General features: G+C 39.9%; 1 protein-coding gene across 1 annotated transcript in view; it reads right to left on the bottom strand.

Annotated features, from left to right (window-relative positions):
• rabgap1l (RAB GTPase activating protein 1-like) overlaps positions 1 to 15,446 on the bottom strand; it is a 103,695-nt gene that overhangs the window by 67,638 nt on the left and 20,611 nt on the right. Inside the window, exons 11-13 of the mRNA XM_072389210.1 lie at positions 15,108 to 15,237; positions 11,261 to 11,354; positions 10,138 to 10,288 (exon numbers count right to left, since the gene is read on the bottom strand). Coding sequence (XP_072245311.1) covers positions 10,138 to 10,288; positions 11,261 to 11,354; positions 15,108 to 15,237 — 375 coding nt within the window. The remainder of the gene's footprint in view (positions 1 to 10,137; positions 10,289 to 11,260; positions 11,355 to 15,107; positions 15,238 to 15,446) is intronic.

Here is a 15,446-nt window from a genome sequence, read left to right as displayed (position 1 = left end):
TTAGCACAGTCATGTCTGCCCCTTGGTTACAGTTGCCAGGCATTTCGGCCAGTTGGGAGCATCCTCTGGCCGACAGATGATAAAAAGGATCAAGTGACAGCAATTTGGCTAAGCAGCTGATGGAAATAAACTTAAGTATCGAGGAGTGGGCAGCACAAACGTGCCAAAAAAAAAAAAAAAACATTCAACACAACTTTGTTCAAAATATCAAATATTGCTATCAGACTTTTTTATACTCAGTAAGGAGTTTAGAAACAAATATTGAAAGGAGTGATGATGAAAAGAACAAAAACCACAGAGGTTAAAAATAAATAAATACTGAATGGTACCTTACCAGCTGTGTCAAGTCTTACCGAACCAAAAATTAGGAAATGAAAATAAAATCGCAGGATTCTCAGGAAAAGTCAATCACAGACGACCATTGAATGAATGAATGAAATGATGACTCAAGTTATGAGAATCTCTTTTTAAATTTGACTATTATCATCATTAGTAGTCGTTTCTTTTTTAAATAATCTTCATGTTCTTTTTTTTCTTTTTTCTTGTGTTTTTCTAGGATTCAAGCCACATGATGGACATGTCATCAAATGTGAAGGCAACAGCTTAAGCTATGGATTCCTGTTTCTGTTCAGCATATTTCTTTACAGGTTGTCAACAATACGTTCATCATTTCCATCCATTTCATTGCATTTCAATGCATTCAATTTGAAAAATTAATGAAATTTATGACAAGTATTACTTCCCATTGTTGAATGAGTCAACAATTCACTCATCTTTAAAACGCAATTCATCATATAACCATAAAGTATTCTGGGTTAGAAGTAGTACAAAAGTAATGAAACGTATAAAATAAAAGGAGCAAAGCTGTGGTGAAATGCAAAAGGTAGCCAGTACGCTTCAGCTTTACTGTACGTTAGTGTTTGAGTCAGAATTAGACAATATTCACTGTAAGCAGACACTCAGGAAACCTAAAAATAAGACGCACAGTGAAGACTAAAAACAGTTGAGGTGCTGTCACTATGAACGGAGCCCGTCAATGGAGATCTCTCAGCACAGTGCTCTTTATCATTGTGGTGGACACACTGATGAAAAACATGACCAGAAGGCCACCGTGAATAATTCATTCTGCTCCAAAACAAAGCCAGCGGGGCCACTTGGAAACAAAGGTGGAGGCTGATTCACCTTTCACTGCCTCCCAGCATCCCACCCTCTTCCACCTTTGGGCTACACCGGATTTCACTTTCAACAGCATACACAGGGAGTTTACGTCTACATTAAAAGGTCTTTAGTTTTTGGGGTTAGTCAGGGGCACAGCAAATAATAAAGCCTCATATTCACCCTCTTGTTCAAAGACACCACCAGGAGAAGCTAAATGGCTTAGTACGGATTATATACTGTATTTAGCATTTCTCTGGAGGGAGTATAGTGCTCAATAAATAAAAACAAAACAAATCATGAACTACATAACTTTCAAAAAACATTCTACATTGAAGACTTTATAGAGACAAAAACCTTACAGTCGCCCTTTGTGTTAAAGGTTGGCCAGGAGACGTGCAGCGTTGTCAGCGCTGCTCAGATGACATTTGTAGATGAGACGTGCACTATTTGTGGGACAAAAACTGAAGAAGGTTGAACCGAAAATGTTCCATGTTCCTTTAAAACGAGCAGGTGCAGCAGAGTTCTAGTTCAATAATCACATCAGCAATAATTCTAATGCAATTCCTTCTAAGATGCAGACAAACTGTGACCGACAGCCCTCTTGTAGCTCAGTCTGGGGGCTGGGATACGGAGGGATAAGGTGTTTGGTGGGGCAGATTAGCACCCGTTCACTGAATGGATACAAACCTGTACCCAGCACCATCAACAGGCCAACACTAAACCAGCTTAACAGACATTTATACTTATCAAGAGTGGTCCAAGCCTTGCTTGCATTCAGTTCTTGGGTTAAAGGAATAAGAAGAGTCTGAAGCATCAACAACATCAGAAATATCAGACTTCAGCACAGCTTACTTGCCGGTCATACAGACGACACTGCAAATTGAGACATAAATGTGTGCTGCCGGGGACACAGAGTGGGATGCTAGTTGCACAATGGAGCAAATATCTTTTTCAAAATAGAAAAGAAAAAGAATAGACTTTTCTTTTAAGGAATAATGGCTGTAATGACAGGCTGATGAAACATATGGAATGTCTAGCAGTGAAAGGGAGAGAATATTGATTAAAGTAACAGTTTCACATGTCTACAATGCATAGCGATTATCCCGACATAGAAAAATATCATTACAACTTTCACCTCCAGCTCAATGTCATCATGTTTACCCTTTACACTGGCACCGCTGCAGCTGAATAGAAATAAGGAACTAAAGGTCAAAAACAGGCTGCCCACTGAAATCATCATTTATCATCTTCATTTCATCATACCCTACAAGACGGTGAAGACTTGTCTGACCACTCAAGCGGATGTATTTTTATTCATTATTCTGCAGCTCCTAATGTCCTCCAGCATGTAGGTTAGAATGTAATGTGCATCACTTAGTAATCCGAAAGATTTGGTGTAAACAATTGATATTTGTACTTTCATCCATAATGTATTTCTTCTTTTTTGGCATAACGCAAATCCATTTTCATTGAACAACAGCTGCTGTATAATATGATAATATACACTTAAAGGCTGAATTTTGTATTTGAATTGTCAAAAGCACCAACACGTGGTGTTACAGTTGGACTTCTTCAGTCTACTGGTAAGGAAGGATGAGAGTAGGCCACATTAGTATCTTCTTCTGAATAACTTTTAAAGATGTAAGGGCTGCAGCCCGCACCTGACCACACAGATCTGGGCAATGGTGAAGTTCCCAATCGTAGCAGTTTTTAATTAATAAGTTGAAAAATTAATGTTTTATTCAGTGATATTATGTCTTGAAAGTAGCAGAACAACAAACATAGTTGGTAGGCTGCCATATATTAGTTGTTTTATGTCTATAAAGAGCCTAAACTTACCATAATATCTCTATATCTGATACTCAAGTATACAAAGTCATGCAAGTGAAGCGCATAGCGGGTAGCCTACCAGTTTATCTCAAAAGGTGGTGCTGTTGAACACTGTTTAAAAGAAAAACGAGAAACCTTTTACATTACTAAAACTATTTATATTATACAGTGATTACAAAAAGATATAAAAGCTGTGTGGAAAGATACTTCTGACAGTATCCAATGACAGGACTGCAGCTTGTATGGATTCGGTTATTTCTCATTCTGTATTCTCCCCTCATCCATTTTACAAATATGTCTGACACGCGACAGCGCAGCTATGAAAACAGGAGAAGAAGAACAGAGAAAATGCTAAAGCACCAAAGAGGAAGAGCTGCTGTGGGATGGGATCCAGAGTGCATTTGCATGGAGTGGATATGACTAAAAAATGTGTGGAGCGGCAATGCTTAGAAATATGGACAGCATTGAAAAGTTAGGTGGTATGAGGCGTAAAAAAGAGCAGTGGCGTGAAGCCATCCGGTGCCAGTGTGGGGCTGGAGTGTCTGCTTCGATGCGGGTCATTCAGAGCTACTTTCTTCTGACCTTAAGGGTGTGTTCACACACACCGTAACTGCAGTCAAAAGGAACAAAACTTCTATACCCTTCCAGGCCCAAACAAGCTGTAATTCATTCGTCAGCCGGATGAAAATATTAAGGGTGTTGTCTCAATCCACTCAAATGTAATGAACTGCCTCTTACAAACCTGGAGGCTATGCAGTAACAGAGAGAAAGAAGAAGAGCAATAAGAATAATTTTACTTTTACACTGCTCCAATACTGAGGCTAAAGGCAATATGAGAACCGAGACACAGAAGTGCTGTGGACAGGGAAGATGCTGAAGGCTGGATCCTCTTAATCCAAGCTGTCATATCAGTGTCAGTATGGCTAAGAGGCTATGCTAATACATACCCAGTGGATGCATTTACTCATGCATGGCAGCACATTTACAGTTATAACAAACATGCTATAATGCTGTTTTCAACTATTTGGCATTGCATGTTCATTTCTATCTACATAAGGAATTTTAAAACAAACTGAAATGAATCCTTATGAATTCAAAATAAGTACTGAGATAATAAACACTTCTGATTACAACATTCAGTGTCAACACACGCAAGACAACGTTACAGAGTAAATCACTCAAAAGTAAAGCAAAACTTCTTTGTTAAGTCAGTATATAGTTATCTTTTTTTGTTTAATTTAAAACTATAGAAACATGGTAGATTTGTTGTATATCCCTGTTGTAAAATTGTTATTATCTTTTTATTTTCAAAATGGTGCCTACTGGGTTGTTGCCGTGCATACTGTGTGTGAACGGGAGCTGCGGGGATGCATTGTGGAGCATCATGCAGTCAGAAGAAGAGCGGGTGTGCTGTGAATAGACCCATATTGTATGGAGGGGAGAATGAAGGTGGTGTTACGTAGCTGCGGACATGCAGTGCAGCTGGTCCCTTCAGATACAAGGATGAGGATGGTGGAAAGAGGAGTGCGTGTATTTGTTTAAGAGGCTTTGATTGACAAGACTAAACCCTCAAGATGATTTTTTTTCCTTCCATAAATGATGAGACCTCAGTATAGTAGCAGGGAAAAACCAAGCAAGGCTATAAATGTTTACTTATGTGCACACAGCATTTTCAGCTTGAGGGTGAAAACCTTCTGTCAGTGTCAAATTGCCTGTTTGCAGACCTTACCCTTCAAACACTGCTTCCTCTGCATGTTTTTGACCACATTAATTGTGTGTTAAGGATTTTAAGATTCACAAGGTCTGACAAAAAGTGCAACAACATTTGTTTGAATATGTATAGTGCATCCATCTTTCCATTTTCTATACCCGCTTAATCCAATTCAGGGTCACACAGGGGCTGGGGCCTATCCAGCTGCCATTGGGCGAGAGGCAGTGTACAACCAGGACAGGTCGCCAGTCTATCACAGTGCCACACAGAGACAAACAACAACGCACACTCACACTCACTCCCTAAGGTCACTTTTAGAATCACAAATTCACCTAACATGCATCTTTTTGGATGGCAGGAGGAAGCCAAAGCAAAAATACAGACTGAAGGGAAATTAAAAGGCAGCTGTATAATAAAAACACTTGAATGCCTCCAGTAGCAACCCAGGACTTTTTTAACCATTTAAATATTTTAATTATGTGTGTGTGGGATGAGGAGTGACATAAGGATAGTTAATCATCATTTCATAGTCATTATTGTCTCATTGTGTCAATGTCGAGATCCTCATCTAAAACTAAAATATTTGTTGAAATGCAAAACATGTCTGTTATCCGTTAATATTATGCTGCAAAAAAGACACTGCATGATTTTAACATGTTGCTTTATCTGAAATGTTCAAGTGCAAGTGGAGAACCATGAAAAAACTGTCCAAAAAAAATCCAATACCACATTTTCATACTATACAAAGATGACAGCAGTGGTTGCCAGATGGCAAGGCATTCACAAGTAGCTGGCCGCCTACCCAGGTTCCAGTTAATCAAATATCAAGTACTTAATCAACAAAGACAGAAGGCTGACAAAAAGGTGAATGGAATTCTCTTGGAGACAACTTTTATAAAAGTAGTGCAGGGAACCTTGCAGTTACCATGGCAGCCCATCTTATGTACATTGTACTCCATGCATCTGCATGTGGGTTATCAGGCGTGGGTGTAGTATTATTCCAGCCGGGCTGCATTGCTGATGCCATGTTTGATTGAACACCAACATTAAATGTCATCACTAAGCCAGTGACTGGTCTGAATATGATTCATAAACAAGATGTAAAGCATCTTACATTCTTTCATTACATGCTTTGAAAATAACTCATAGGTTTGTTCCAATCTTTGGAGGGAGCCCGAGGAAAGCTCCGATGGACAAAGTGTAAAATCGTAAACAGAGTAAAAGGTAAATGTTTAAACTTTAAGGGGGATCCAATTATTTCTCAGAGATTCAGAGACAAATCACTTTTTCATAGCCAGTAAGAAAAGTTATTACAAGCTGGGGCCACAGTTAACTAAAAGTCTGCTTATATCTAAAACACGGTTACATTTATATGAATGAAGTCAACAATGGTTCAAAATGGTGCACCTTATGGAATAATAGTCACAAAAAGGAATAAAATTGTAAAAGAAAATGAATAAGGAACTACATAGAGGAATTAATTAAACAACACGTGAGCTAGAGAGCTAAAGTGTTGCTGGCAGATCCTTGAAGTTCCCTTAAACCAGTAGACCAGCTGTACCAGGATGGGTTTTAAAACCCTGCACATACAAATCCTCCCCTACTCTGGAAAGAACTTAATATCATGGACAACAGGATGCAACATAGTCTCATACAGCAAATTAAATGTGTGACAAAGGTAGAAGTTCTTGAGGAACAGGATTTGCTTGCCCTATGTGTGCAATGTCCTCATTCGTTTTCTTATTCTTATACAGATTTCTATCATTCCATTGCACCAGAAGAATTAGAGACAATATCTATTTGATCTCAGTAACACCCACTGCTAATAATGAGCACGGATTTCCATACCATGCTTGCTATTGTAGAGAACGACTGTAAATAAAGAAAAATCAATTCCCTTTGAAAGATCGTCTCCTTGGAGGACCTTCAGTTTCATAAAGTCTAAGTCTCCCTACTGCCTGGTGTGGGGGAACTGCTGTTCCGGGCCTCTGGTTACAGCCATCAAACGTGAAGAGAGATCCTGACCTCTGTTAACACATGCCCTGTGCTCTAAGCAAGATTGGTTTTTGGAAATGAAGGCCTGGAAATAGCTGGCTGAGCTTTTTTTAAGCTGCGAGTTCAAGCGTGGCTGCACACCTTGAGCTTGTTCGGCTCTAGGGACACGTAAAGGTTGTTGAAATGTCACTAAAAACCTCCCGAACCCCTACCCCAAACACAGTGCTGCATCAACTGAGAAATGGCTCAAGTAGTGAATGTCTCTGATGCCCTAAGGCCATGTTGTGTGTGACAGAATGTGTCTATGTGCGATGACTGAGAATGAGAGCAGTACAACACTTAACATGACACTTGTAATCTTTGATATGAAACTAGCCAACATCGCGGCACATGCTGCTTCATGCTCAGTATGTTTGTTATTCTCACGTCGGCAGTGGAATTCTCAATGGATCAAAGATCCCTCTGTGCGTACCAAGCATAGAATTCATGGTGATGCATGATGCTGAATTACAACACCAATATCCATCCCACAATAATGACAATACATTTACTTTGAATTCAGTCAGCATTAGTGTCGCCACTAAGCCCAGACAAGAGGCATTAATCAGCTCCACACTGCCCTCACCGTTATCATTTGTCTCTCTTCCATCTTGCCCTTCCTACTCCATCTTGCCTCCGTTCCATTAATTTGGTGTGGCTATTAATAGCTCATCCTACCACCTCTCAATACCATCACTACTCCAGCAAGACAGAAGATGTGGGCGTGGAAAAGATAGTGGAATGAGAAAAAATGAGCTCAAATACAGAGGCTTGGTCTTATGTAACAAGAGCCAGAGTGAGGGAGAAAAGGGAAGAGGCACAAAGAATCAGGGCTCCTACAAGTAAGACGGAAGCAAAGTGTGAGCCAAAACAAAAGATGGCACTCAGCAGAGTCACACGTACAGTTTGGTTGAGCTGAAGTCACTCCACAAACATTGTCCAAGAGATACTTTTGTCTGATGACGCTGCAGTTATAAAATCTGGATTCTATTAGAGCAAAGAAAAATGGTCTGGAAACGGTTGAGGTGATTATAAGATGACATGTGGTCTTAACGTCACAATTTGACAAGTTCAGCCAGTTTAATCTCTGTGTATGATGATATAGTTGAATGTATCATTATGTTATTTTAATAATGGTTTTTGACTTGCTGATGTCGACATAAGAGTATTTTCCACCATTGGTTTTGAGCATACGAGGCAGTCTGTGCACAAGTAACCATGTTTAGTGTACCCATTTCTGCATTCAGTTCTAGCTTTCATGAAATAAAGCAGGTGACAGTACCCAGTTAAATAAGATGAACTGCCATTACCAGGCCAAGTAAGATGCCTGCACTCTATTCTGCTCTACATGTCTCAGGCCCAATAATATCATCATTTATGGATTTTGTGTTTCTTCAAAAACAAAAGGTCTTAAACGGTTTACCAGTTCAAACGAGTAGCTCTTTATTTACAGCTCTTGCATAGCAACTTGCTTAGTACTTCTGCAGTGTGTTCTTCTATTGATGAACGAAGCAACTACCAAAAATAACGGCTCCTTACTCTTACTGGTAACATAAATGGCATAAATTAAACACTATTGAGAAAAAATATATATAGTTAAGTTGTTCCAAGATGAAGGGGGGGTGGAGATATGAGGTTAACAGTTTAGGAATCCAATTGAGTAAGAAGATTGTGTCACAAGCTCTCTTTAGCACACTGAAATGTTAGCTGTGGATCCACGGACAGATGAGCAAAAGTCACATAACATGTGACTTTTGGTCCAGAGGCTGGACCAAGCTTAACTAAGTATTTTAACAACAGATGTGCCTTCAAATAAGTTGTATTTAAGATGATTTCTGTTCTGAACAACAGAACTCAAGGACAGAACAAACTCCTGGCATTTGTTCATCCTGCGTATTTTAAACCATACTTTGTTATCATTCTAAGGTCTTTATTTCATAGTCAGCTTTCTTTCCTTATTGGGTTTTATCTATTTATTTGTTTTTAAGTTATTTACTGGGTTTTATTTCAATTCACTGGCTTAAACGTGAGAATTTTCCAGTTTGAAATAAAGTCTATTTAACATAGCTATAATCATCTCTTCTCGAACTCCTTCACCCTCACCTGCATTTCCTTGCCATAGAAAAAACCTTTTAATATTTTCAAGACAACTAGCTGCCACTCCATCCAAACAATTATCAGTGTGGTTGAGTGCACTGCGTCTCTCCTTCAGCTGCAGTGCAAACTCATGCTTGAACAAGGCTGTCTCTGCCTGTAAAGGTATCTATAATGTCTGTAACTGGCACGTGTATTTGTGCACAGCGACAGAGTGGTGCAGGTAGCGTGAAGCAGGTTTGCTCGCATGAAACACAGAAAAACGAAGCCTGCTTCAGTTTTCGAGCAAACACATTATTTCTGAGGGTTTAGTGCATGATTAAAATAGATTTGTTTTTCCATTTAATTAGTAATGAGATCCAGGGTAATTCAGAAAACATCTGGAGCTGCATGCTAAATACGAGTTTGTTCTGAGCGTAACGGTTAACGCAGTTTTCTGGAAAATTACTCCTTTTATGGCATTTGGACCCATTTTCAGGCCTGACTTTTGTTAACCAAACATTCCTAACCTAGTTTTTAATAGCTGCCCTTTGTTTGTTTATGGAGAGCACCTCAAGACTGATATGTCGGCTCAAAAAGATGAGACATTGCTCAAAATTTAGCAACAAAAATACCTAAAAATAAGTGCAGCACTTAAATAAACTGGTGAATACGAAAGGTTAAAAAATTCACTCTGAAACCTTCCAAGCTTTCAGAGGGCCAGCACGAGTTGTGACAGTCCAGAGAGAGTAATGCACGCACTTAAATGTCACGGCTAAATTACAGAGATCTCTGACTTGATGCCTTGTAGAGAGACGTTAGTTAGAAATACGAGTGTACACACAAAGGAAAACACTTTCTACTTTCATTCATGACAGCAACACAATCCTTTACACCACTAAACTGGTTTCCACCGAAACTGAACAAAAGCGTGCAACAGTGCCTCGAACCCACCGTTTCTTATAGACATACAGCAGAAGGATCCAACAGAACATCTGCATGCTGAAGAAGAATATTTTCATAAGTAAAAACGTGAAACTAAACACGTGTTATCGTAATAATCCGAGATAAGATTTATTTGGTTATGGACTATACAAATCAGTACACGAATCACAACTAAAAAGCTCATGTCGAGAACTCAGAAACAGCTTGTTGCCATGCCAGCCCTCAGGTTACGACATGATGAACAAATCTTTTTGTGTTAAGTAAACGTATACATGTGATGAGCAGATGCTAAACATCACAGCATCAAGCTTTGTATGATATTTTAATCACAAATTCAACTTCTTCTAAGCAGCTGTCCCTCCTGTTCTGTGTGTGTGTGCTTTTACCTTAGTGATGAGGATGCGATAGTGCTCAAGCAGGTCATGGTTGTCGTGGCAACCAGCCAGCAGCTGCCAGACTTCAGCTCTGAGTGGCTCAGGAATGCCACTGCGAACCAATGAGGGCAAACCCTTCGGACGAGTGGACAGGTTCCCGTGCCTAATACACGCGCACACATCGCAAACAGACAACAAAAGATACTTCATCAATCGGAAATACAGCTGGTCAGATTCAACAATGAAGTAAGGTGTGACCATGATGAATTTGTTACATTTTTCGTACAAGGTAGGGAGGACTGAACATGCCAGTTCAAACTACTGCAAACGCACTACTGGGAGCTTCCCAGTACACCAACATGATGCAGCTGTTGTTGTTCCTCAATCTTAGGCAGTTACCTTAACAACAGCGCTGGTCCCATATTGTAGTCTGGAATATTAATGGCTGCGCTGTGCTCCCACATGAGGAAAAAAAAAAACTCTTTTTGAAAGCACAAAGTCAGCTCTATTTAATGATGCTTGAAATCTCATCATGACGCGGTTATGGAGGCCATATGAAAGCAATTTCCCAATAAACTTCACTTCATTGTGCTGATGCAATATCAAGAAAATGATGTGATTTCAAATGAGACGCCCGAAATATCTTTTATTTCAAATGAAGAATCTTAACACCTCAACTAACTGCTGCTCCTCAGGCTCTGTGTTGCAGCATTTCCAAATAATATTTCATTCATTCAATTTTCAAAACATCAGCTTTAATTTTAGTAAGTAATCCATGCAAACGGGGGAAGATAAAACAGTTAAATTGCTATAATGGAGACGATCGTTGTCCTATGCTTTAAATCACGCTCTGTCTCAGGTATGCTGGACCATAAAGAACAGCAACATAAAGAAAAAAAAAAAACTGTTCAGGATTGTAATGGCGGCTTCAGCAATTCAAACCTTCTTCAATAACATATGCACAATCTCCATGTTTGTGACACATTCTCAGTCATTCAACAGTGGTACATTTTTCTGCAGCTTGTATTATCCTCCCACCCTGTCCAGATTTCACAGGGCTTTTCCTCATGTCATACAAACAATTAATTTTTCTGACATTCTCAGCGTCCAGAATTTGTCACGTTTCATGCCGTACCATCTGGTCAGGATTCCTCCCCAGGACTCCAGTATTTTCTCAGGACACTCTTTGGAAACATCTCCTGTTCCACTGGAGATTTCACTGTCACTGTCTGCAGGAAACAAGACACAAGTCGACATTAAAAACTGCTGGATGAGATAGGATAAGTCTCTGTATTTTTAACAGCTGTCCACATGAGCATGCAGACAAACACTTCAAAAGCATGTAAAACTGCACATGCTATACTTTGTGAGTTCATTTATCACTAGTTTACAGTCAAAGCCAACAGGGTGTGCTTGTTTTGGCTTGTTGGCATTTCAACACTTCTCTCAAGTGGTATGACTAATTCTGCTGATTAGTGAGAGGTTCAAAACATAATCTTATGAATGTCAGACAAATTTTAAGCTCATAGTGGCACCTATGTTTAGAGCCATCAGTCAACTGGAATGATAATCATTTTCATAAAACACAATATTTGTCAGATAATAAATAACATACTGACTAACATACCGAACATTTAAAAACCTGTTTTATACTGAACCCACACGGTTAATGGAGGCAGGAGTGCCTGTGCAGTGCCTACACCTTCCATTATTACTGCTCTTCTGTCTCCCGGTCCGTGAGGCAGACAAGAGGCAATCAGCACAGCATCCACTTGTGTTCAGAAGCAGAGGCACCGACTGTCTGGTCGGCTCGACTGCAGGAGGATTAACTGTAATACTGCTACATGCTTCTGTGTCCTACACTGGAAAAGGTGTTGGCATAAAAACTCTGATGGTAACGTTTAAGATGGAACCAACACAACCATTTCATAAATCCTTTTAGATAAACACCTCTTTGTCTGTGATGTTTACTCATTTATACCACACAGATGAGCAAGAATCTTTATTTCGAGAGGGGGGGGGGACTTTAGTTGTTTACATGAAGTCAAATTGTACATTTTCAAAGCTTTTATTGATTCCTGTGACACTGAATCTGATCATTCAGAAGAGAAATAAATGACAGGAATGTAGTGGAGGTTAAAAACTTCTCAGAGCAGAGGGCTGCACTGATATCTCAACAGCAAAACCCGACAGCTGCAGCCTTTCTAAGAGTTTAAAGGCATAATTCACTCCCACTGAAGACTTTACTAAGGCCTTGACATTTCAGAATGAGTTAAGACATGCAGCTATGCTCAATGCACTGTGGCTCCTACACAACCTCACAGCCTCAGCAGGAGCTTTTCAGGTCTTTATAAATGCTTGATGAGGCCTTTCAAATGTTTCAGATCCAGCATAAGGCTGCAGCCTCTGTCCTCAGATTTGTTAAGACCACGTGGCAAGGATACGCGAGTCCAAACCAACTGCCAACTTACCAGGTGATGAAAGAACCCGGGAAGATGAGGGCCATTACCTTTTAATCTGTAAAGGGACTGCACATTCGCTGTAGGATTACTTTCAAAATGGATCCCTCTGATGTTGAAGCCACTAGTGGATTTGTTCTCTTAAAGAGAGTATCAATTTCCTCTTGGTATCATGACGATGCTCCCTCTTGTATTCTTTACTCTGTTTTTAATTCACGGCTCTTATTTCACAATAGTGCAGTGACTGAAACAAGCCTTCCTCATCACCTTACCGAGTTATGTGGATATATGATTGTTCCACTTAAAACTGATGCAGTAAAGGAGAAGGTAATTCTACATATAAGCATGATCACGATTTGTTTGAATGCACTGTACATGATTTGTGAATATAAAGTATTTATCCACAGTGTGTGCGTGAACCTCTAACAAAGGAGAAAAAACAAAGCATACTATGAAAGGAAGTGTCAAGAAAAAGGAGATTGCTAGCTTCAGGCTTATTTTCCACACTGCAGCTTCAGCTAGAAATAAATATACACATGCATTGAATGAGTGTACACAGCGGTGGTATCTACTCTGGGAGTGTATTCATTTCTGTACACAATGAGAGTGACCTCCAGCTCCGCAGCCCTAAATGCGTCCAATTTTCAGCTCTGGGGAGGCAAGGGATGTTGCAGAAAAAGTCCTTGAGATAGCTCCCACAGTGCCAGCTGAACATCACCAGAGCCAATCATGGTGAGATATTTGTTGCTATTACATACAGGTTAAAAAAATAAACAAATAAAAAATGTGTCTCCTATTCTGTTAATATATTTCAGAACTTCAAGGTGAACAATCAGAAAACTGTTAACAGCAGCAAATAGGAGAGAAATGCAACAGAATGGGATGAAGATGGAAGAAGTTTTCGCAAGATTTCTATTTCACTTTCAAGGGAAAAGGTCCAAGATTCCTCAAAAGAATTGCAGACACCAGTGGCAGTACTGATCGAGCTGTACAATGTCCATGAAGCAATATTCTTGAGAGCTGCATAAAAAGATCAAATAATACAGCGAATGGCCTATTGAGACCATTTAGAAGGTCTTTATTTTAATCAGTTTGGCTGCAGCAAAGTAATGATTTACAAACTGTGAAACCTGGGCTGGGAGTAGAAGAAGAGGTACAGAAATGCCTGCATGCATCTGTACACAAGCAATATACACACACAGCAGCTTAACAAACACCTTTATCCAAACCAGTATTATCACGAAACATGCAGTCTGAAATGTAGCCAGGAGACACCTGCAGTACGTAGCCAGTGGTGAGGTGGAAATGCCAGCCCTGTTTATATTAGTGGGCTGAAACTGGGTCATGTTTGGGAACCACTAGAGTCTAGCAGGGGCTCTTAATATCACTGCTGTTTTGCCCACATCCCTTTGGCCATGCTTCTGTTACTGTAGGTAAAATATCCACTCTGCTCTGGCTTGTCTTGTAAATGGGTTAAATTCATAGATTTGCGATCTTGATAAAGACACAAAGCTCATAAAGCACTGCGTTCAGACTGAGGGACGTTCGTGCCAGATTGCGTCACTGGACAAAAGCACAACAACCGTTTATGTAGTTTTCAGTGCACTGTTGCCTTGTATTTTTCATTTTCATTTCAACAGCAAGAGGTTTCAACTTCTTCATCATTAATCAAACAAAACAAATTTGGCACAAGCAAACAATCCTTCATGGTCAGGTGTCAGTGAGTGAAGAAAGCCGTTTACTTCATCCAAATACGGGCATGTGGAGACTGTTTGATGGCGTTTGACGCTGCAGTGCTATAAGCCAACAGGACTTTGCATGATGGGGCTGTGCTCAGCTTGACACACAAGCACAACCATAAACATGCACAATCACACATAATCACACAAAAGACTGCCCGAAACCCCTGACACTATGCCTGCAGCTCACTGCTGTGCACAGTGTAACATACACACACAACTGTCGTTAACAATTTAGATCACATGTACACATATTTGCCAGTGTTTACATGCCTGAGAGAAATAAGATTCACTGTTGAATAACGTCTGCCAATAAAGACAATATAACGTGTTTGTGACAAAGTCTTGCGGCAGAATACACTGAGTTTGTGTGATGTTAAACCTCCAGTTCAGCCTTTAAACCTGCAGATTTCATCTAATTTAAATGACGAGGTTCGTGCCACACGGGAGAAAAAAACAGCTGTTGAATAAATGTCGCCCCACCTGAATGGTGAATCAGCTCTTCAATTATTGAAGGAAACAAAAGATTTGTTCAGGACTAAATCATCTGAGTCGCATTTGTTAATCTAGCTTTGCAGGCCAAACTATTGTAAAACATCTCGTGTATATTTGGGGGTGATGTCTCTTTGATTAAGAACAAATTCTTATTACGACTGATGCACACAGATATTGAGGACTTGCCTTTTCTGCATTACTATGTAGGACATAATAAGTATTGTTAAGCCCAGTAGAAAACAAGCATCCCTAGGAAAGAAGAAGGAGAAAAAGAGCAAGACAGCCATACCTTCCTCGGCCTCCTCCTCCTCATTGGGTGACATGAGCCGTCCTCTTTCTTCATCCTTTCTTTCTGCCTCCCTCTGAAGACTCACGACCTCATACACAGCATCGCTCTGACCAACTCTGTCTGGTGCCTGCTGTATACACACAGATAAGAATGATCAGAATACTGAAGAAAAAGTCAACTTAATAATGTCACAATGACCGACGCCTGCCCTCATTTTCAATTTCAAATCCAAATTTAAGTGCAGCATGAGAATGGAAACCATTGTCTCTTCATAAACATTTGTATCAGGAGCTACTTTAGTCAGCAGATGGAAAACAGCCCCAAACGTTTTATGCTGTA

Source organism: Leuresthes tenuis, unplaced genomic scaffold (assembly GCF_036924035.1).
Source record: "Leuresthes tenuis unplaced genomic scaffold, fLeuTen1.0.hap1 SCAF_7, whole genome shotgun sequence".
Taxonomy (NCBI): Eukaryota; Metazoa; Chordata; class Actinopteri; order Atheriniformes; family Atherinopsidae; genus Leuresthes; species Leuresthes tenuis.
Note: the sequence above shows the minus strand (reverse complement) of the source record. Positions and strands in the feature narration are given on the sequence as shown.